General features: G+C 40.9%; 1 protein-coding gene and 1 long non-coding RNA gene across 4 annotated transcripts in view; one reads left to right on the top strand and one right to left on the bottom strand.

The window, feature by feature from the left end:
• The first annotated feature begins 3720 nt into the window (after positions 1-3720).
• The window catches only part of Neb (nebulin), a 198940-nt gene continuing 180342 nt past the window's right edge, over positions 3721-22318 (top strand). Inside the window, exons 1-9 of the mRNA XM_028769166.1 lie at positions 3721-3759; positions 4245-4308; positions 7879-7920; positions 9513-9713; positions 11391-11498; positions 11936-12040; positions 12917-13021; positions 13466-13570; positions 18184-18288. Of these exons, the coding sequence (XP_028624999.1) occupies positions 4273-4308; positions 7879-7920; positions 9513-9713; positions 11391-11498; positions 11936-12040; positions 12917-13021; positions 13466-13570; positions 18184-18288 (807 nt within the window). The 5' untranslated portion in view covers positions 3721-3759; positions 4245-4272. The remainder of the gene's footprint in view (positions 3760-4244; positions 4309-7878; positions 7921-9512; positions 9714-11390; positions 11499-11935; positions 12041-12916; positions 13022-13465; positions 13571-18183; positions 18289-22318) is intronic.
• On the bottom strand, positions 12687-20322 carry LOC114622728. 3 transcript variants are annotated; one of them, XR_003711664.1, is made up of 3 exons: positions 20211-20322; positions 14891-15128; positions 12687-13231 (listed from the first exon to the last, which is right to left on the bottom strand). It is a non-coding gene; the product is annotated as an uncharacterized LOC114622728 (long non-coding RNA). The 3 variants fall into 3 exon arrangements; XR_003711663.1 differs by lacking the exon at positions 20211-20322 and adding an exon at positions 18207-18313; XR_003711662.1 differs by lacking the exon at positions 20211-20322 and adding an exon at positions 17740-18191.

Below are 22318 nucleotides of genomic sequence, written 5' to 3' on the forward strand. Positions count from 1 at the left end.
GAGGAGAGAGAGAGAGAGAGGGAGGGAGGGAGGGAGGGAGGGAGGGAGGGAGGGAGGGAGGAAGGGGGAGAGAGAGAGAGAGAGAGAGAGAGAGAGAGAGAGAGAGAGAGAGAGAGAGAGAAGCAGCTCCTTTTATAGTGAGCCAGGCACAGCTGTCTGTAGCCAGGTAACTGTGGGGCAGAGCTTAGACAAAATGCTAACAAAAATATTTTCATTATGAGCTTATTCCCTGACTTCTGATTTGTTTCAGCCTGATTCCAAATGTACTGTGCATACATAGAGTTTGGGGGTTCCACTCCTCTGGAGTCTCTGTTGACTGCCATGGAGTTTTCAAAGTAATGTAGTGTGTCTGCTAAAGCAAAAGACCATAATCTGCGTGGCATATAGACAAGAGAGATTGACTGCTCACGTAGCTCTGGAGCTGTAAGTCTGGGCCCAAGCTGGCAGCAGGGTCAGGTTCTTAGGAGGCTACCATTGCTGGTGGCACATTGCCAGCTTCTAGTATGGTGACACAGTGGTGGAAAGAGGACAAGGCAGCTGTTCCTTCCCAAGGGCCCCCTCTAGGGTGTGATCACCCAAAGCCTCACTTTCTAATAGGATCATATTAGAAGATAAAATCTCAACATATTCATTTCTGAGATACATACGCATTCACCCTACAGCAGAAATGTGACTATTTTCCCAAATAGACTGTACGGTTTACAAAGCTGACAACCCTAAGGTAGCTAAGATGCACCACAAATGAGCATGACTATTTTGGATGGCAACTTGGCAAGAGCTATGGATCTTCAAAATGTGCCTATAACCTGGGGCTTGGTAACTTTGTTTCTAGAAATGTATCCCACAGATACATTTCATACAGCTAAGGGACCATACGGTGCAGGGGTGCCTACTGAGTGTTTTTTTTTTTTGTGCTGTAATTTTGTTATAGCAAAAAAATGAAAACAAAACCTAAAACAAGTCACGTCTGGTTGTGTAGCCCTGTGATCCCTGCCCTCTGGAGGTTGGGGCTAGAGGCCTTGAGTGTGAGGCCAGCCTGAGCTACATAGTAAGAACTTGAGTCAAAACAAAACAAATAAGCAGAAGTAAAACAATATAAATGTTCATGAATGAAGCAATGATTAAACAGACTATACACTATCTATTCAATAGAATTATCTGTGCAAGTGAGGTAGGACAAGTCTGTGTAATTGTTATAAAAGGCTATTATAGTTTGTATGTATAAATTTGTTACTGTCTCCTTTAGAAAATCTGAAATTTAACATTGAGAAAATTAAAGAAAGTCAATTAAAGAAAGTCAATTAGAGAAATTTGAGAAAGTCAATTTTATTGTAATTTTGTACTTAAAAAAATAACGTTTCTAATGTTTGTTTTGTTTTTTTAGACATAGTAGTCTAGATGGCACTGGAACTCATGGCCAGTCACCTGCCTCTGCTACTTGAATGTTATTTATAGTATGTCTCACCATGCCTAGCTCATTTTTCAATTTAACTTGTTCTTTCTACTGTATATATTGAATAAGCAAGCTGTGTTTCCAGTCTACAGTTACCAAGGGGATGATCTCAGGCTATACAAATATCCCCTGCTCATAAGATTCAGGAGACTGCATGAGATGAACTGGTATACTTAGGTAAGATGATAAAGAGAGGTTAAATAGTATTTACTGTCATACAAATCATGTAGCAAGGAGAACAGGGGAGTAACTATCTTCAAAGTATAATACGATGGCTTTGTAATATTTCACTCAAAAAACTGTTGCAGTAATATTGGTGTCCATGAGGAGACTCCTGGGGTTTGAGGAAGGGAAGGAGGGAGGGAGGGAGAGAGGGAGGCAGGAAGAGGGAGAAAGGAAGGGAAGAAGGAAGGGAAGGAGAGAGGGAAGGAGAAGGGAAGAAGGAATTCAATTATTTAACCTCATGAGGTTTCATAGAAATACAATTAAAGTAGAAAATTGACTAGTACACATCCATCATAAAGCTGAACTTTGGAAAGTCAGTTTTAAGTAGTGGCAGGTGAAAGAGTATGTTCAGCTAATGTAAAACAGTGCCAATACTTTGAAAAATTAAGTAATTGAGAAAATTAAAGAGGTGTACTCAACGACTATTGATTTCTGCATTTCTTTGTATGTTCTGGGGATTCTTAGATCTACATACCTGAAGAACATCAGAACATGCCATTCTCCCAAATGTCACTCTGACACGCTGATTCTTTTGAACTGAAGACAACTGAGCCTTTAGAAGGCCCTAATAATATGGGCATGGAACTCTGAGTCATGCAGAGAGCTAGGTTTGGAGGTGTGTGTGCGTGTGCGTGTGTGTGTGAGAGAGAGGTGGGGGGATTTGCTTCTAGGAGACGGGAGTCGATAGAAAATGAGCAACTCAGTTACGGCGGAGAGGTGAGGCCTTGTATCCCTGCCAGCTGGGCAACTGGAAGAAGAGGTTGGACCCAACTAACGCTACCCTTGCCTTAGAACCAGGAAGCCAATGAGGCCGCGCTCTCTGATTACACTTGTGGAGATCTCATCCAATGTTACAACCAAATAGTGTCACCTATAATTACATTGCATTAAAAAAAATGCTTCTGACAGTCTGGTGATTTCTGGATTGTGTTCCTCAATTTTTTACACAACCACACAGGTCTCACACACGCCTGTCCTTCTGAAGTTAGCATTTCTAAGGAATCCTAGAGACCTCTGTGAAGATCAGACGGGATAAAGCCGGCAACAGAAGAGCCAAAGATTCTAAGTCTTGCTTAGTTCCTCCAGATCATTCTGCACAAGTAGGGTACCAGGCGAGGCTTCAGAAAATGATCGATTAAGCCTGAACTTGACCCTCAGGGGTTGGCAGTTAGGTAAAATTCCATCACATTTGAATAGTTCTAAGCTAGCAATTTGTTACCCTTTATCCTTTAGTGGAATTGATGAACAGGTGGTTTGCAGAAGATCACCCAGTATATTTAGCTTCTGAAATTTGAGCAACTCGAGATCTGATTGGCTGATCCTGCCACATGATAAGTTGGGAGCGCCTGCACCCCGGTGGCTTTTGCCTGGGCGTCTCAGGAGGGGAGAGCGGGGAGAGGATTTGCTGCTGGCCAGGGTTATTCGCATAGCTCGAAGGTAAGGAGCATTTATGTCTTCTTCTGGAGTATTCTCCTGAGAGAATGTTCCATGACTCCCCTTGAATTATTTTCCAAAGTTTTGAGTCTCTAACTGGGGAAACAGTGGTGAGACGTGGCTAGGAAGACCCTATTAATCATCTCTGACACACCGTGTAGGAGGTCTTGCCCTCTCCCACTATCGCTTGACCACGTTGGCTGTCTAATACCAATTTTCTTTTTCATTGTTGTCCTTAACTGTATTCCTGTGAAGAAAGCTCTATGGTCAGTGTTCCTATATTTATCCCACCCTACAGAGCTTCCTTAGCCTCAAAAGGACCAGCAGTTTCGCTAGCTTAACAAAACCAGCCACTCAGGGTATTGGTTTACAGTCAAGCATCTCTGCGAGAGGGACAGCTGCTCTCAGACATCACACAGTTTGTATGGGGCGGCCATTCTCTGGCGTCAGGCCGAAGGGCCTTCAGCCTTTCCCTAGTTCCTGAATTAGAAATCTAGGCCAAAGACTGACAAGCTTATGTGTACTTCAAGCGATGCTTTTTTTTTTTCCTTTCTTATTTTTCAGGCTTGAACAAGAGCTACAGAAAGGAAAAAAATATCCGTGGAGACCAATGGTTTTCCGGAAGAAAATAACCCCGTTGCCTTGAGGTTCCTAGTTTTATTTCAAAATTTATGGACAGATTTATTCTACAAGGCCTAATCTTAGATATACTTCATATAGCATTCTAGACTAAGGCAGAAAACTAAGTTAGCCTGCCTAGAATTGGGGGGTTATGAGACATAATTCCAACTACTGAAAGTCATATTCAATTTTCTTTCTCTAAACATTTTGCTTGAAAATATTTTCTGTCTAAATGTTTGTTCATTTAAATTCCATCTCTTGAGTCCAAACTGCCTTATTTCCTTTTAAAATTAGAATTGAGTAAATCCTGGATGGGTAGCAGTGCTCGGGGTATACCGAAGGTATTAGGAGAGAAAATGGAAGCTTTGATTTGTAAACTGTTTTAAATGCCCCTTAACCCATATATGCATACGCATATACATATAGATTTGTGTAGAGTGGATTGGTTTTAAATTTCTTTTGTGGTTTAAGAAAATACTAACATATTTTCATTTGTATGGCATATGGAAAGTTTGTAGGTGCCACTACTACTCTGGAAAATGGCGGATGAGGAAGAGTATGAGGAGGTGATAGAGGTAAGAAGAAAGCCTCTGTGGCAGAAAAGCACTTTATATAGTGACAGTTGGAGCCAGGGGGTGAATCGGTCATTTGAAAAACCACGTCATCTATTATAGCATCCCAAAGAGTCACCATTAAAGTGCAAAGAAGGCGTGTTTTGTGTTCAGTTTCACAGTAACAATGAGACCTAGAACTGAGAAGGAATATCACTACTTCCCAGTTTTACTTTTTCTTAAACGCTCAAAAAAAAAAAAAACCCTCACAAACAAACAACACAACAAACAAAAGCCAGGGCGTGGGTACAGATAGGTTTTAATTTTATCTTTTAAAAGAATCGCTTTCCCACCTCCCAGCCTCAGAGATCAAAGGGCCCAGGATCTGCAAGAGAGAAGGAATCTACTTCAAATAGTTGAATTGGATAGGGGAGGTGTTACACACAGAGGAGCCATCTATGAGCCACTTGTGTGGTGTGCGTGTGCGTGCATGCGTGTGTGTGTGTGTGTGTGTGTGTGTATGCCCATGATCTCATAGATACACGTGTGAGCCCATGAAGGTCACAGAGACAGCTGAAGCTACTTTCCCACCGACTCCATCATTCATAAGCAAGTAAGCAAGACTATCTTTTGAATCTTGACTGAGAACTAAGACTACAGCAGCTATCTTTAAAAACATCCCCCCAAATCATTGATGGCCTCCTGGTAGTTTTGCAGAACTAATGTGTTCTTCACATTCATATCACATTGTTGTAATCTCGGCGTTTCTTTTCCTTATAAGCTCTTGCCCTTAACTTTATCTTCTAGAACAGAAACTTAAAGGCTGGTGGCTACTCCATGAATACATTGTTATGAAATTGAAAGTGCCTAGAAAGTTCCAATTAACAGTGATCTAAACAGATGAAAATTTGTACTTGGCTTTTTGTTTTTTTGAAATGATTAAAATTAACTAGAAGAGCGGTCCCAAACGAAACTCTGGATAAACGTACCAAAATTTACACTTGCTAATCAATCTTTACTTAGGCAAAGAAAATTTTTTATTCTATAAATAAAATAACCTTTATTACTGAAGTGTATAAAAACCGAACTGTATCTGAAAGAGGTAGTATGTACCTCTCTGACTCATATGTCAGTGGCTGCAGCTTCTCATGAACTGTACCATCACTAATGAGCATTATCAATGTACGTTCTGAGAAATCAGAACTATCCCTATTAAATACACTATACATTAAGTAATAATTATGATTAATTTCTTTCCTGTTCTGATAATCAAAGGAACACTTTCAGGCCTCCAATCACACTACCCCTTAGCCTATCTTAAGTGTTCATGTCATCCTGGGCGGTTGTGTTAACCTTGACTGAGCCAACTAGTCACGGCAGTGGAAGGACTATTTTAGCCATTCCATTCTTGCTATCTTGTTCCCATTAGTGGTCTGACTAGCACATACTAACTAATAGATTGCCTGTCGGGGAGTGTAGAACTCCAGTCTCTTTGGTCTCAGAAAAGATCACAAGCATCGGGTGGTTGCAGATCCAAGAGAATTGGCTCAAAGACAGTAACCAGTCTCAAATCCATAGCTCTTAGGGATCTTGGATGCTTGAAATAAAATTTTGCTGGCACTGTCTATATAGACTAAAATGTAGAAGGAGAAAGGAGCAATGGTGTACTGCCTAATTAGCAGAATAACTCTGAAAACATGAGGTTTGGTATTCAAGTTAATGCCAAGCATGTGGACAATGTTGTGGGGTTTTGTTTTGTTCTTTTTTTTTTTTTTTGAGAGCTTACTTCCAAGACAGACTTCCCCATTGTGAGATCCCAGAAGAGGTAAAACCACATTGCTCACAAAAGCTGCTTTTATTAGGATGTTAAGAAAACCTAAAATCGATGGGAATCATTCATTGTAGTTTAATATTTCTTTGCAGGCTACTCAGGCTCTGTGTGACCAACGGAATAGCTCTGTTTGCCCTCAGTGCTAAGCAATATTTCTTAAAGTGTTTAAATGGCCTCTGTCCTGAGAGCTCATGGCGCCTATTACTATATATAAAGACGTATACACACAAAAATTAAATTCTAAATAGAAAATAAGTGCAAGCATAAGGAACATTAAGTGAGCTGTATATAGTTATGACCACGGTGAATAGCTCAGCTGGCCTGGGGCAAGGAGAGCTTACTGAACCAAGGGCAGGAGGAAGTAGGGCACTGAGGAGAATTTTGCTTCAGTGTATCCCCACCCTAAATGCTTCAGTGTCAGAAATAAAAGAAAATCAGCATAAAATTCCAAGCTTTTTTTTTTTTTTTTTGATTGAGAAAATGAGCCAAATGCTTCCTCTGTTGAGTGCATTGACCCGAGGGAGCCATGGCTGCTGTTTGCCCAGCAGCACTGGATGAGGCTGGGGTGAGATTCCACTCTCCTTAGGCACCAGAGACAAAATGTCAGCCAGTTCCTCTCTGCATCTATTTATTCCTTGTGATGTCAGAGAACAAAACTGGAGTGGTTTTCAGATCCAGGCTACAGGCCCAGTGGCAAACTTCAGCCTCACTTCCCTAAATCCCTTGAGGTGTCTTTTCCTTCCCTTTCTTCCTGTGACCTACACCAACTGTACCTCAGCAACTCCCCACTTTCCCCACAGATATTCTACTCCAGTTAGCTAGTGAAATCACTTGGCACTTCAGCGGAGGCAGGTGGGCAGGTGCCGAGTGGGATGTAGGCTATACTGTATTGAAAAAGAGGCAGCCATCACTCCAGAAGAAACTCTTAGTAATCCAGGGAAGATGGGAATAACAGAATATTAGTAAGCATTTGCTCACATTTGTGTTTTGTTTTGTAATAATCAGTAGTGGCGAGTCTTGTCATAGCTTCCCTTTGTACATACCGTACCCTGAGAGCTCTTCCAAGCAGAGTCTCTTAGATATTGTGCTGGTTAGTTGTGGTCCACAAAATAGTTTTTGTCCACCTGGGAAGAGGGAACCTCAGCTGAGTAATTGCCTCTATCAGATTGGTCAGTACACAAGTCTGTGAGGGCATTTTTGATTAATGATTGATGTGGAAAGACCTAGCCCACTGTGGACAGAGCCATTCCTGGGCGGGTGGTCCTGACTGGTAAAAGAAAGCAGTCTGGGGCATCAATGAAAGCAAACCAGTAGGCAGCCTCTGCTCCTGCTTCAATTCCTGCCCTGGCTTCCCTGGATGGGACTGTCATGGGACATGTAAGCCAAATAAATCCTTTCTTTCCTAAGTTGCTTTTAGTCATGGTGTTTTCTCATGGCAACAGGAGGTGAATCAGGACAGAAATTCTAAAGGGCAAATGTTTCTTGCTCCAGGAAAATAGCTTCCAGTGACTGAGAGGCACCTCAGACCTCTCACCTTACTGGACAGTTTGCGACTTTTTGTTAGATTGGACATGTACATTTTAGCTTTTCTCAAGCTTCCTAAGTGAAAATGGGTCCCAGAATATGAACAAGCCATCACCTCCTGCCTCCCATCTATGTCAACTCAGCCAGGGAAGCAACCACACAGGTTCAGTGGAGGCAGGGGAGGGCTGAACGCTGGCTGCCCGCCTTGTCTCATAGACCTTCCTGTGCTCTGTTTACAGTACTACACCGAGGAGACAGTTTACGAGGAGGTGCCAGGAGAGGTAAGACTCAGCCCACACTTGCATGAACTGATCCTCATTAGAGAAGAGCCTCTTTCTTCCTTCAGAGCCAGAAAGATGGAGAACTGGAATCTCTTTAGGGAGCTCACTCTCCTGCCTGTGCCCAGAAGTTGGTATTAAAAGACCATACTCCACATTTGATGGGTGAATTCATATGTTTTTATGTTCTGCTTATCCCAGATGGCAAGAAAGGGTTCCCTACTGGTCATGGCATGGTTTTTTGAGTGTGGATAAGTTCAAATGAAGGCCATGTCAATGGCTGCCTTCTCTCCTAGACTGTTACTTGAGGGTTGCCTAGGAGTTGTGATTGGCAAAGCCTAGCAGTTTTGTTGAATAAAGTTGTAGGGTAAAGTCTCTCCCACTAGGAGTGGTGCTCCTGAGAATTCCAAACAAAAAAAAAAAAAACAAAACAAAAAAAAATGAATTTTTTTTTCTTGGTAACAATTTCAAGTTGGAAATCCCCCGGCCTCGTACTTTACTTTCTGCTTGGAGCTGTTTCTCTTTGAGCATGATGCATACTAATCAAAGCAGCAAACTGTGGCACTTGGGCAAAGAGCCCGTGACTGGATCACAACTAACCTTGGTGGTTTGATTGGTTTCTCACACCCAGTCATGCTTTAGTAATAATAGACCAAGTGTAACCAATTAACAGTGGGACTTGTCAAATTTACAGTCACCTAAGCAGATTTCTCTTCCTCATGCTGATGCTAAAATTCTGCTTTGGATTGGAGATCTTTGCCTTCAAGGATGTGATCTTACACAGTTCATTGAAGCTTACCCTCTTCCCCTGTGTACCATACTTCCAACCTTGAACTACATTCAAACCTTGAATCTTAGTTTTTCTGTCACAGGCTGCTGTAAGAAACAATGCCTTCCCAGCTACTGCATAGCTAAAACTGTTTAGAGGATACTTGCCCATTGTGCCACCACCAGTGTTGTGATCCCCGAGTAAATGGAGATCTAGTTCAGATTAATGAACTGAGTGAAGAGAACAATACAATACTGATGTGATTCATTTTTTAAGGATTTTGTTTTTCCCCATGATATATAGAATGACTATAGGAATTGTAACTGGTCTTTCTTATTCACTTAAATGTTAGTGTCAAGAATTTAAGCTTTATTTTTAATAACCTTTCATTTCCAGGTCTCCTTTTGCTTTTTCTTGATCTAAACCACTTGAAAAAATTCTTACTGTTTTGTTTTATTTTGATGGTGCTGGAGGTTGAACATTGGATCTTGTACGTGTTAAGCAAGGGCTCTACCATTGAGCTACAACCTCAGCCCTCACTTAAGAAGACATGATTAAGACTATTTCTGATTTTTTTATATTCCATTAAGGTATTTGATGAGTTCTCTGAAAATACAGGTTACAGATGATGTCACAGTCAATATCCAGGCTATGCATGTTACGTGTCTTCATATGGATGTATGAATATAGTGTGTATCTTCCTGCCTTGGCTGGTTTTGTGTATGGAAAGGGAAGACCAGGGATGTCAGACTGACTGAAATGAGAACATTATACCCCAAGGTCATTGTATTAGGTTTTACTTCATAGCCATATGTTTCACTTTCAGACAATTACAGAAGTCTATGAAACTACAACGACAAGGACATCTGACTATGGCCAATCAGAAACTTCCACACCAGCGCTGGTACAGCCACAACCAGCAAGACCAGTGGAGCGGAAGAAGGTCATCCGAAAGAAGGTGGACTCGTCCAAGTTCATGACCCCCTACATCGAACACAGTCAGAAAATGCAGGATCTTTTTAGCCCAGTAAGTCTTCACTGCCACCTCCTATGCTGGTTGTATGATTAAGAAGTTACTGATCAATTTTGTAGAAATGTGTCTTTTATGTGTGACTCTGGATTTTTGAGTAGCTCATTCACGCCATTGCAACATCAGGAGGAACTGTTATCGCAAGATAACACAGGAGTCCAATTATAAAATATGTGTTGCATAGCCAATCCACAGCAATGGCAACACAAACATGAATATTTTATTTCTTTACTTATTTACTGGAAGTGTGTTCTTAGAAGTTGCACAATTAAACTGTCTAAGTGCAAGAGCCTCATAGAGTAGCCAGTAGCATAAACAATTACAAAATGGCGACAAGAAGAAGAACCTGTGATTTAGAAAACCAAGATCAGACTGAATTCATTAGAAAGTGAGGGGCAGAGAGTATTTAAGGGTAGCCCAGAACCATGGGTTTTCTGCACAGCTACACAGTGGGTTCTCCTACAAGATCTAAAACTACCAGTGCTCAGGGCATTCTTGTTTAACTAGTCTGAGGGTCAGTCTGGTACAAAAGGAGTCTTCAAAGCTGCCAGGTGTCCTCACATGCATCCCAGACTGAGGATGATTGACGAGTCAATGTTCTCTGCTTCTTACAGTCCCAAGACAGTCCTATAACACACAGTGCCTGCCAGAAGAGCCACACCTATTACAGTAGATCTGATTTGTTGATTTCCATGGCAGGCTAAGGTCTCTCTAGGGAACTTGATTCTGTGTGATCTAGATGCTTGAAGAAAATGCACTGTAGTTCAGGAGGACATCACATTATGCAGGGCCGAAACCAATGCCTAAAGCTTTCGTGTGTGATTGGTCTCTAAAGATTCGATTTTGATTGTATTAACTCCTGGAGATTATGAAGTAAATTTCTAATTTGGATCCTTGAATGATCTAACATGAAGGGTTCTAAACAAGAATTTCTTGCCTCCTCTCTGCAGTGTTCAATAAAGACAAAATTATCTCATTAATTTATTGCCATATAACCTCATTTATTTGGACATTAGGAACCTGGAATTTCTGATATTCTGAGTGGAGTGCTGCCAACCCCCCACAGATTGCCAGTGGTTGGTGACTAAATCAGCAGTATAATTTAAATTGTCGACTACTCAAGAATATTATTTGAGGGCCTTGATAGTTATAAATGATGCATATTATTACTAAAGAGAGGATCTGCTGAATAGCTGGCAGAAATAATAACTTTGCATGTCATTATAAAATAGTCCACAGTTCAGGCTTCCCATTAATTCAGCTAGCATCATAGTTCTGTAACCACTGCAGTTCAGCTGCAGCTTCCAAAGTGAGGATTTTTTTGCATTGTATTAGCAATTAAATCTTTTCAGGCCTAACTTGTTTTCTAGAATAATTGATACTCAGGCTTTTGTATATGTGTGCAACCAAAAAAAAAAATCAAGAGAATTATCTTAGGGCATGTTCAAGACAATTGTCTGTAACAACACTTCAGGATCCTATGCTGTTAGGAGGGACAATTAGTAAATCTATTTTAGTTTTTGCTGAGAGGGCAGAATGAAAGCTGTCACAACCGATAATTGTTATTCCTTAAAAGATTTAGAGAAAACAATCAGATGAGGATATGTGTGTGTGGCCTGAACTTTCTGCTGCTGTCTGGTCACGTTCTGGGCTAATATCCAGTATTCTTTTCAGAATAAATACAAAGAGAACTATGAGAAAGCAAAGGGACAGCCATACGCCATCACAAACGATACTCCAGAACTTCGCAGAATCAAGAAAGTCCAAGATCAACTCAGTGAGGTGGGCTTCATTCCTCAAATAAAGGAGGGAGCATTGTATAAATATGCCTGGCTCTGGGAGCCTGGGACTCTAAGTGTGGGGGGAATAAGGAAACAAATCCCTCTGAGCTAGTTCAGACATCTAGATATGGCATTAGCCATGAATCTTGTGTGCTCCGAATGAACTCAGAGGGACTTTGAGAAACTTGGTTTAGCAATCAAAGAGGAGACTATCTTCCATCTATGTTTTGAGAGACAGTGGTCCTCCACGTGGAGTACAGTGAAGCTGAGAAGCCTCAGGCTGTAAGTTCAGCCAGCAGAGCAGACAAGTAGTAGATGCAGATTCTCTGTGGATCTTCCTAGCTAAAATTCAGGATCTTTGCTTTGTGATGTGGACATATAGTCTTTGGCATATAAAAGCCTTAGATCATGAAGTTCAGGCATGTGTTGTTCCTGCAGGTTAAGTATCGAATGGATGGAGATGTTGCTAAAACTATCTGTCATGTGGATGAAAAAGCAAAAGACATTGAACATGCTAAGAAAGTGTCGCAGCAAGTCAGCAAGGTAAGGTCATGTTGATGGGTGGACCTGGGATATTCAACAGCATGCATAGTACCCATTTCTGTGTGAATTGACAGCCACAGTCCTGCTCACAGATAATGTGAACTGGATGTTTACATGCAACAGCAGGCTCCACAGAGGACTGAAGTGGCCTAATCCACCTGGGGGTGGATTAAAGATTTCTTGACTTGCCTGAAGAGGCATTTGCTACTCTAATGGAGGAAGGGTGGGATGCTGCAAAAAGTACAGTCCTGATGTCTTGTTTGTTTATGTATTTATTGCAAGATAAAAACTAAGATTTTATTTGCTGTTTAAACTTTGAAATAAATTTGTAAGTTATCAGATGTTGGCATTGAAAATCAAAAATTTTCTTCCTTTTTTTTCTTTTTTTGGATATTCCTTTTTCATTAATTAATTAATTAATTAATTTTAAAAATTATTCTTTCATACATTACATACTGACTACAGTTTCCCTTCCCTCCACTCTTCCCAGCCCCTACCCCAGATCCACTCCTCAAAAAAAAAAAAAAAAAGAGCAACCCACCATGTTTATTTTTGAAGGAATTTAGAAAGAAAATTTTTATGAGAAATTTCCAAATTCAAATGTGGGCAGCTAATTAAAGAGTTGTAGAATATCATGTAGGTCAAAAGAAAACTGAATTAATTAGCCGATCGCAGTCTTTGAAAGAAATTGAAAATCAGAATCATAAGGTGTTGTTGTTGTTACTGTTGTTGTTTAGCAAAAGCTTACTGATGCTGAGAAGGAATACCGTGTTGGCGTGGTCAACACTTTCCTGGTAACCCGTATCAGCCACCTTTGTGTGAAGCCAACTTCACTGTTCCGTCTGACAAGCCATAGTCTATCCATTTTCTCTCTAGGTTTTATATAAGCAGAACTGGGAAGACACCAAGGATAAGTACCTGCTTCCCCCTGATGCCCCTGAACTTGTCCAAGCCATCAAGAACACAGCCATGTTCAGTAAGGTGAGAAGGGCTAGCTCTTTTTTAACATCCCATCGCACACTCAGAGCCATAGCTGCTGAACTTTGGACAACTTGGAACACAGTTTCTCGGTGGTTTTGCAGTAGCCTCAGGACTTGTATGGGGCTATGACATGACAGGGGGGACTCTCAGATCCTGTTGAGGAGCGTGCTTGGGCAGAGTGGAAGAGAGTCCCTGGGGAACCTGAACAACCTGTGGGTGGGAATATAACATGGAGGGAATTAAGATTAAGATCTTTCAAAAGTAGGACAAGCTACTAACAAAAATAAATGATGTGCACTGGATGGAAAGGGGGAGGTTGTCTGTGACCTACCCTGACCCTGGCTCTCACTTTGCCCTTGGTGCCTCATGTCATCCATGGAGTTCAAATGATGTATTTCATGTATTGCTTGTTTTCTCAATGTTTCTTGCTCTTCTCTGATCTAGAAACTGTACACTGAAGACTGGGAAGCAGACAAAGGATTGTTTTATCCCTATAATGACAGTCCAGAGCTGAGGAGGGTTGCCCAGGCCCAGAAAGCCCTTAGTGATGTAAGTGAAATACACTGGGTACCATCTGAATGTGGGGTCGGGAAAGCCTGGGCCATGTCTTTAGGTCCTTAAGAAAGATCCAAAGTCATTATTACAGAGTACTACATCTAAAGTCAAATTTATTATGAGTCTTTATCTCAGCTATAATTCATACTTTATATTAGACATAATTTAGCCCAATCCCTTCTTCTTTTATGTGAGGAACCTAAGCTCACATCAGTAGTGGCAGAGTCTAGACTTAAACCCCAAAACTAATGTTCTTCCCACCAAACCATGTATCATTTTCCCCCTCAGCTCAGCCAAAGTTGTTTTGTGATGATGGAGGAGTGACATTTTTAAAAACAGCCATTGGAGTCACATCCCTCCATTTCCAAGTACACTAAGGGAACACACTCATTTCAGAGTATTTATCTCTGCCCCACCATCCGTCATCCCCTGAATGGAATGTTTCTCTCTTCTGCCTGGGGACTCTTGAAACCTGCTTACACAGTTCATCCACTGAGAGAGCCTGGAAATTCCTTATGTAGGGTCTATTTTCAGAGTTAGTTAAATATCAGCAGGCCACTTTCCAGGATTTGTATGTCTCTGGTCTTGAAAATAGTATATTAGAGGAACTTTAAAAGAACTCTTAAACTCTTTAGCACTGGAAACAACCACAGCAGAGTCCCATACCCTTGTTTTGAGGTTTGTTTTTTTTTTTTTTTCTTCATTCTTGGGTTTACTGGAAGCCTTCTAGATTTACCAAAGATCCAGGCTTTGGCAGAGAACTATGTTATGAAATGGCCTGTTATCTGGTATTCAGTTTTCCTCCAGACTAACTCAATATAGATTTAACAAAGCATTAAGACTTACATGAGATATACTTCCAGTAGATGCTAGGGTCCCAGATGAACCAACATCACTGTTTTACGATGTCTTTAGCTTTGAGGTCTACTATTTGCTGCCTTTCTTTGCTATCACCTGCAAATTTTAATGGATTTGTTTTGATTCAATTTTTGATTAAAATTCAACTCATACAAATTCGTACTTCCATAGGGCAGGTTAGGAAAGAAATCAAAATGGGACTTTGAAGTCACCTAGCACACTGTACCAATTTTAGAATGTATGTACTTCATACTTCTCTTTTAAGATAAACATTTTGGCTTTGTATCTCACAAATTCACAATTTTGTGTTAAGGTCATATTCTGGCTGATGAATAACTTATAATGATGATATATGTGGTTTTTATTTCAAATGAGTGAATGGATATGTAGCAAAAAAAATGAAGTAACACGTAGTAAATAGCAGATAGGTAGCAGAACATCAACTTAGGTACTTACAACATCTAGCAGGAATGAGTGGAGAAGCCTTCTGAAACATTTATACAGGGTTCCTGATCGAGAGTTGCAGGCAGAATGTCTTCTCTATGGATGAGCTTCTGACTTCCTGTTCCCGCTGCAGATATTCCATACCACGGCATAAATAACAGTGGTTGGAAATGGATTGCCTTCTGCCTGTTCAGAAGGAAGCTGTTTGATGTTCTGTCTTCTTGTTGCAGTGTCAGGGGCTAGCCTGTCCCTGGACAAGGAAAGGAATCTCAGAGGACATGAGATAAACGCTCTTAGGTCCAAGAGAAGCCTTGTTCATAGTACAGGTCCTTATTAAGTAATAAATAGCTATTTATTGAAAGTCTATTATATATGAATTTATAGTAGGATACAAAAGCTTATCCTTTTCCTTTAAAATATCATACTGGCAAGATAAAAGTATTATAGATCAAATAAAAATAAAAAGACCAGAAATGTCTGATCATTGCTATGAGAAAGGAGACACCGAAGAGATGATAGAATCTGGGTGATGATGAGGAAAGACATTTCAGGTGCAGGAACGACTTAATCAAAGGGGAATGGTGACCTGCTTCTAGGGTGTTAGAGGACAATCAAAGTAGGCACCTAGCTGTATGGTTCTTATTAAATTGCTAGGGCAGGACCTTAAGAATCAGACTGATGTACGAGTCTGGGCAATAAGTCATCATGAGGTGCACATGAGGACAACAGGCCAATGAAATAGAATCTGAAGAAGCTCGTGATAGTCAGATAGACCAAGGAAAAACTCGAACTTGTGAGTATTCATAGAACTCTAATTTGGCAGTATAGATGCATCAGAGGGAAAGAAAGGAATCATAAGATAATAAATATTAAGCGTGAATGACAATGAATATTGGAGACAAAGGAGAGAATGGAGCCACAGGAAAGTTTATTACCATATAATGTATGTGCTTAAACATATGTATTGTGGAGAAAGAAACAGATGTGAAATGATAGAGAAAATGTTTAGATCAAGGCATTCTATAGTTAAAGTAGATGTTGAGGCTGTGAAATCCTCATAGATGTGAGTTCAGGATAAGAACAATGTTTTAAAGCCCTCAGAATGAATGTGATAGCTGAAGACAAGAAATGTATGAGGGAGGCAGAAGAGTAGCAGGCAAGGACAGACTCCCGGAGGACAGTCATCTGCAAGGCACCTAGAAAGGAGCCAGCACAAGACAAGCAAACAGAAAGTGAAGGGTAGTCTGGAAATGCCATGTCATGTAGGCACAGGGGGAGTTGTCCAAGAAGATACTCTCTGTACACTTCCCTTTCTCATAAAACAATGACTAAGAAATGTCTCCATACCACTTAAAGTTGGCTATGCATTTGAGATATCCCAAAAAAGGAACATAAGAAAGAACTTAAAATAATGAACCAAAAATCTCCACTCTCACTCTGCAGTTAGGAGACAGTTTTTATTTTTATTGCTGACCAAATATGCACCAAGTATCACGTTACTAGTATGGCTATTAATACTATTGTTAGCAACATGAGCTTTGCAGTGGCTAGCTCAGAGACCAGGGCGAGCTGTTGTCTACAGAATATATTCCTGTGTGCACACGTAGCCTTCAAGCAGGGGCCTTATATTTAGTCACTCTTGTTCTCTCTCTACCTTATTTCTACATCTCTATACTATACTATTTACTATTTACTATTTACCATGTTTTCCTGTTATCTAAATAGAGACCAAAGAGTTTGCAAAGATTAAGAATGTCTTTAAACCGATCTGGAACACAGAATTCTAACCAGACAGAACTCTGAGCATTGTTTCTGGAAAATAGAGACTTGGTGATCTGATTTCTCAGGAACTTTTGGACGGGTTGTCACAGTCACACTTGATTAGCATTTCTCCTGTTTGAATGCTACTTCCTCTTTAAGGACTTGTCAGTCATGGAAAATTCCACTTTCCTTTTACCCAAAATAAAGTTTTATGTATTTAAATTAAGCAGGGGAATGTATACATATTATCCACTTTTTAAAAAAGTCTTTTATATCCCAGTTAACTTGATGACAGTCATGAAAGCTGGTGTTATAAGTACTAGATTGATACTATTAAGAGACATTTAGACCTGGTTAAGTATAAGATGATTGTGGTCTTGGAATGAGCCAATTTATTTTTTTAATATAAATAAGAATGCTGTCATGTTGAAGAGAAGGTATTGTGTTAGAAGAGTTGGGAAGATGATGTTCCAGTCTGGACTTCTGCTGGAGGCAGTCCCTGACGGTTCCTACTAGTTAGAAGATTCAGGAAGGCAGGAAGAAAGAAGAAAAGAAATGAAGGGGATCTATGATTCATATATACCAGCCTTTTTAAAAAAGACAATAGAAGCTTTTATAGGCTGAAAGGAAGGCGGAAATAAGCAGGGAGAGATGGAAGCTCTGAGACCGAGCAGGGACAGCTGATGGAGCTACGCACAAATGGCAAGCTAGGAACTGGTAGAAAGCTCAGAAGGCCCATGAGGACTGCTTCTTAGAGCCAGAGCAGAAGGTCAGAGATAAATTATAAGTGTAAAGCCCCTCCTTTCCCTACAAGAGAGACAATTGGAGTAGCATAGAGTTGACTGAAGATTTACAGAAGTGTTGGAGTCAAGACCTACTTCTAGGAGTCTGGACACATCATGGGATGTTCAAGTTTCACTGATGACAACGTGGTAGTTGGACATCATAAAGTCATAGAGTGTTAGACACAGATTCCCAGGCAAGTCCCAGTTCACAGAACAGAAAATTGGGTAGATGACCTTAGAGTTCATGTTAGGTGCTTCGGCTTGAAGACTTACTCCCATACATCTTGTTCATAAGCCCTTCTTAACCCCACTTACAATGTTAGCATTATCCCATTGGTAAGTGTGTGTGATTCTCCTTCACCACTCAGCATCCTGGGTTAAAGAATAGGATGATATGTAATTAAGTTATCCAGAAGTGGGCATGGTTAAATAGGTATGAAGAAAAGACATGATCGTTGAGGATGTTAGTGAAAAGAAAATGTGCCATTGCCAAGGATGCTGTGAAGACGGATGCAAAGAAACAGGTCAAGGACCAAGAATCCTTAAGAAGAGAGAGGAATCAAACAGAAATGAGTGGGAGTTCCAGGAGGCAGGGCGTGTAAACCAGGAGACAGCCATGGTTCCATAGTGCACAATGATTCAAGCCTGAGAGAGAAAAACATTGGCGTTGTTAAAAAAGGCTGACCAATGAATGCAGTATGAAAAAGAGGGCTCTTTTTCAAACACACGTGAACATTCTTGCCTTTTACTTTTTGTCAGATTGCCTACAAAAAAGGACTCACCGAGCAGCAGACTCAGTTCACATCCTTGCCTGATCCTCCGGATATAGAATTTGCCAAGAAAGTAACCAATCAAGTGAGCAAGGTAAGTGTAGGGAGGCGGATAAACCCTGTCTCTCTTGGAAACCTACTGATGGTGAACATAAAGAAGAAACACAAACACTAGGGGTATGATTGTATATTCCCTGCCCCCCTCCAAAAAAAACAACCCTTACACCAAAAACAGTACATGTGCTCATAGCATAAATGACTTCAGTGGTTAGTGAACTTGATGATTCAGTGTTTTTAAATGTCACAGTCACCTCTTGATAAGGCAGCTTATTGGCTTATTGCCACTTGACATTTTCTGAGAAAGATACCCAGGTCAGTGACTAACTTCGCCCTCTGTGGAGGCTGTGGTTTAACTTGGGGGAGTCTTATATCCCCCACACCCTCAGTCAGATGTAGACAGACTAAGTGAGCTCTCAGACAGGGCTCAGTGGCCAGTGGTGGGGCCAACACTTTAGAGCTTTGAAACCCTAGCAAGCTACTTCTTTTGCCTATATTTAGCCAAATAAAGTAACTCACAAGGATGCAGCTGTGCCATGGAATGCAGAGAGACAAGTGTTTAGCTGGTACATAGGCCGAGCTAAGACCTGTTGTAATGAGGTCCCATCAGGCCACTTTCTCTGAGACCTGGCTGCTTTTATCCAGCTTTCTTTTCCTCTGAAAGTCGAGACTCAGTTTCATCTTCTGCTTCAATTTTATTGAACTTCAGGGTTCTTATTTTTTGTTTGTTTGTTTGTTTGTTTGTTTGTTTTTGCTAGAGGTGGGCTCTTGGATAGAGGAGGAGAAGAAAGAAAAGATAAAAATGATGTAATCTCTCCCATCATGTTTTTAGCTTCTCCTTTTGAAGAGTATTTAATGTAAAACCCAGGGACTGAGTAAGTGTAGTAAAATTAATGGGGACACTAGTAACCTTTCCCCCAGGGCTGAGCAGAGATTAACTGGAGGACTTTACATATTGGAATGGCTTCTGGGTGTGTCCATAGCAGAGAAAAAAATAGAACAGAAAGATTGTTTGGGAGAAGTTGTCTTCCATGTGGTCATTTAAAAATAATCCACTTTTAATTTGTATGTAAAGACTAGCTCAGTTCAAGTAGCATTCTTTTTTATCTAATTTGAGCATGCAATGTGAACATTTGAAAGTATCGCTTTCAAACTTTCCCATAGTCACTTTCCACAACACTTTAGGGCTGCCAATGAATTCACTGTGTGCTTTTCAGTATGGCAGCCCTCAGACAAAGCTGACAACTGAGCTCTTAAAACATGACTAGAAAAAACCTGAAAATATTAGGGAATTTGGTCTCCTACAATAAAATCATATGCAGAGTGTCTTAAACAGCAGGCTTTGCCTTCTCAAAGTCTTAGAAAATTGAAAGTCAAAATGAAGTGTCATCACATTAGGAGCTAAGAAGTCAATATATGAATTGGAAGAAGGCACATACATGTATCTATTTCTCTAACACTGAGGGTCTTTCATTCAGGAAGCATAGACTGGACCTTAGATGCTTAAGACGAAGTAAAAAGAAATGTAAAATAGCCCATCATTTTTATACCAACTGTGTGCTAGAATTGGATCTATTGGGTTAAGTAAGATATATTAAAGTTATTTTCCAACCTGTTCCTTTGCATCTTAAGAGATATAGCTTCTGGAATAGCTTGCTGCTAGGTCTATTTGGACCATACACTGTTTTGGAGATGGTGACCCATTATTAGGTACTTGGAAAGAGTTGTCAACCTAAGTTTGACCTTGTCGAATAATCTGAGCATAGTGACTGTAAATGAAGGCCACTGGGTTTGGCCACAGAGACATAATTTATCCAAGTCTTACCCAAATTCCAAATTCTTAGTGTCTGTCGTGCATCAAAAATACAAGTCTATCAAGTGAGAAATATTGTGCATGGTAGGCAGTTCATCCAACAACTGGGCATCTGTAAGACCCGACCCTTGGTCAGTGGTACTTACCTTGAGATGTTCCCAAGGAAACACCAAGATGTAGATTGATACACAAGCAAGTGGTTTATTTTCCAGCACTTCAGGGTCAACCCTCAATCAGTCCCTTGAGGCAAGTGATGAGAAGGCAAACCTGAATGGCTATTACAAGTAGTTTTTATACTTTTTAGGAGCACAGGTTACATCAGCAAGGTTACAGTTCAAATGTATTGGCTAAGCATATTGACCTTTAAATCTATTGACTAGCAAGCATGACACATATTTGAACTCTACCTGGGACTTTCCAGAGGGTCAGGTCATTATCAGTCAGTACAGTCTGAGAATGTTTTACTCAAGAAGATCCCTGTGGATGGAGAATGGAACTTGGCCTAGCCTTGACCACAGGCAGGAGGGAGAAGCTGTAAGGAGGGTGTGGGGCTGGAAAAAGCCCTTAGGGTCCCTCACAACCAAGCACAGAGGCCCAGGCTGCCAAGGGTGAATTCTTTGTGATGCTCTCCCTCGTCTTCCCCACTGTCAGGCTCTTTGAATCCCCACCTGAGCATCACCATAGCAACTTTTCCTCCAAAGTAGATTAAAAATGTCTCCTTCATTGTTTCCCTTTCAGACACTTAAATTCTTGACCTGTCCTCACCAAACTGCCTTCCATGTCTGTTGTATGTCTTACTGGCAAAGGTTGTATTGACATTACATTCTCTTCTTCATCAGCTCTCCCTACTCTCCTTTTTAGAGTATATTCACTTTCCTTTGTCTTTGCCAAAATCATGACCTTCATGTCAGCAGCCTTCCCAGTCTTGGGCCAGACTTAGGTGACAACAGAAGAGTTGTTCTTACAACAGATATTCCAGGCGAGAGAACAGGCTCAGCTGAACATGGATTCTGCATACAGCATTGGGAAGTGCCTTTAGTTTCCCTTTGCCTGGCTCTTTGCTTCCCTCCAGTAGTTTCCAGTCAAAGCTTTTTGAAAACTATGTCTTGCAGTGGCACATTGTTAGAAAACACTGAGCCCTAATCTTTTGAAATATTCTATTGCATTGAACTAGGGAGGCTCCTATGGATATCACCATAAGGCATTTATTGAGTCTCGAAAGTAACTCTGGACCAACTATAGCCAATAAAGAAACCCAGTGAGGATGTCCCACATGCTCTGAAAGATAACTTCTCTGTAAATGGAAGTGACCTGTGGCTCAGCTACTTAGAAGAGATGTGATCAGCTCCTTTTATTTCCTCTCCATTTGATAACCATATAAAAACTACTAGTGCCTATCTGGAAAGTGGGAAATGAAACCATGAGTTTAAACAAGATGCCAGGGAGCCTAATTTGTAGCTCAGTGCCCTTAGCTGACTGGTGGTGAGGAGGGCCTACGGTTTGAGGAAGCAACTACTGTGCCTATTGGCATGTGGTCACCTCCCCCTACAAAGTGGAAATCCAGAATTTAGAACTGCCATTTTCCCCTTTTAAATAAAAGTTTCAGGTAAAGTTCAATCCAATCCTTCTTCTAGGCTGTCATTGATCAACTTCAGGTAAGAGAGAGAGGGAGAGGAGATTAAGGAGAAAGTTTCGGGGTTAGGCAGAAAGTTAGATGCTGGACTTTCGATATGGGAGAGACTTCCCACCCACATGGATACTGCCTGCCTTTTCCTCTACTCTTCTAGTCAGAGGCCTATCCCTTTGACCTCCTTCCTTCTGCACATAAAGGAGAATGAGGAGGGTACCCTCCTCTGCAGTTTGCAAGCTACAGCCGCCCATTCACCCATGCAGTGAGACCCCTTACCGGGACTTGAGCCTAAGCTGTGAGTGATCAGGCCCCAGCCAGACTCACTGCAGGAAGAAACAACAAGCTTTTATTCCTGGAAAGTAAGAAGAGAGGAAGGACCATGGATGAGATATTTAGGTGGTTTTGTACTCTGCTCTTTATCTTGTTTAACTGTTTCCTCAAAAGCCACAAATCTATCTCTGTTGTGAGAATTACACTCCTACTCAGTTCTCCTCAGCAGAGCTACATACCCAGCACCTGGTTCTCTGTAAATAACCCAAGGGCTGGCCAGTAATATTATGTGCTGCTTTTCAACTTGATGTTACAAAGATCTCCGTATAGCAGCTTTTTGATGTATCTGGCTTC

Source organism: Grammomys surdaster, unplaced genomic scaffold (genome assembly GCF_004785775.1).
Source record: "Grammomys surdaster isolate TR1022 unplaced genomic scaffold, NIH_TR_1.0 191, whole genome shotgun sequence".
Lineage (NCBI taxonomy): Eukaryota > Metazoa > Chordata > Mammalia > Rodentia > Muridae > Grammomys > Grammomys surdaster.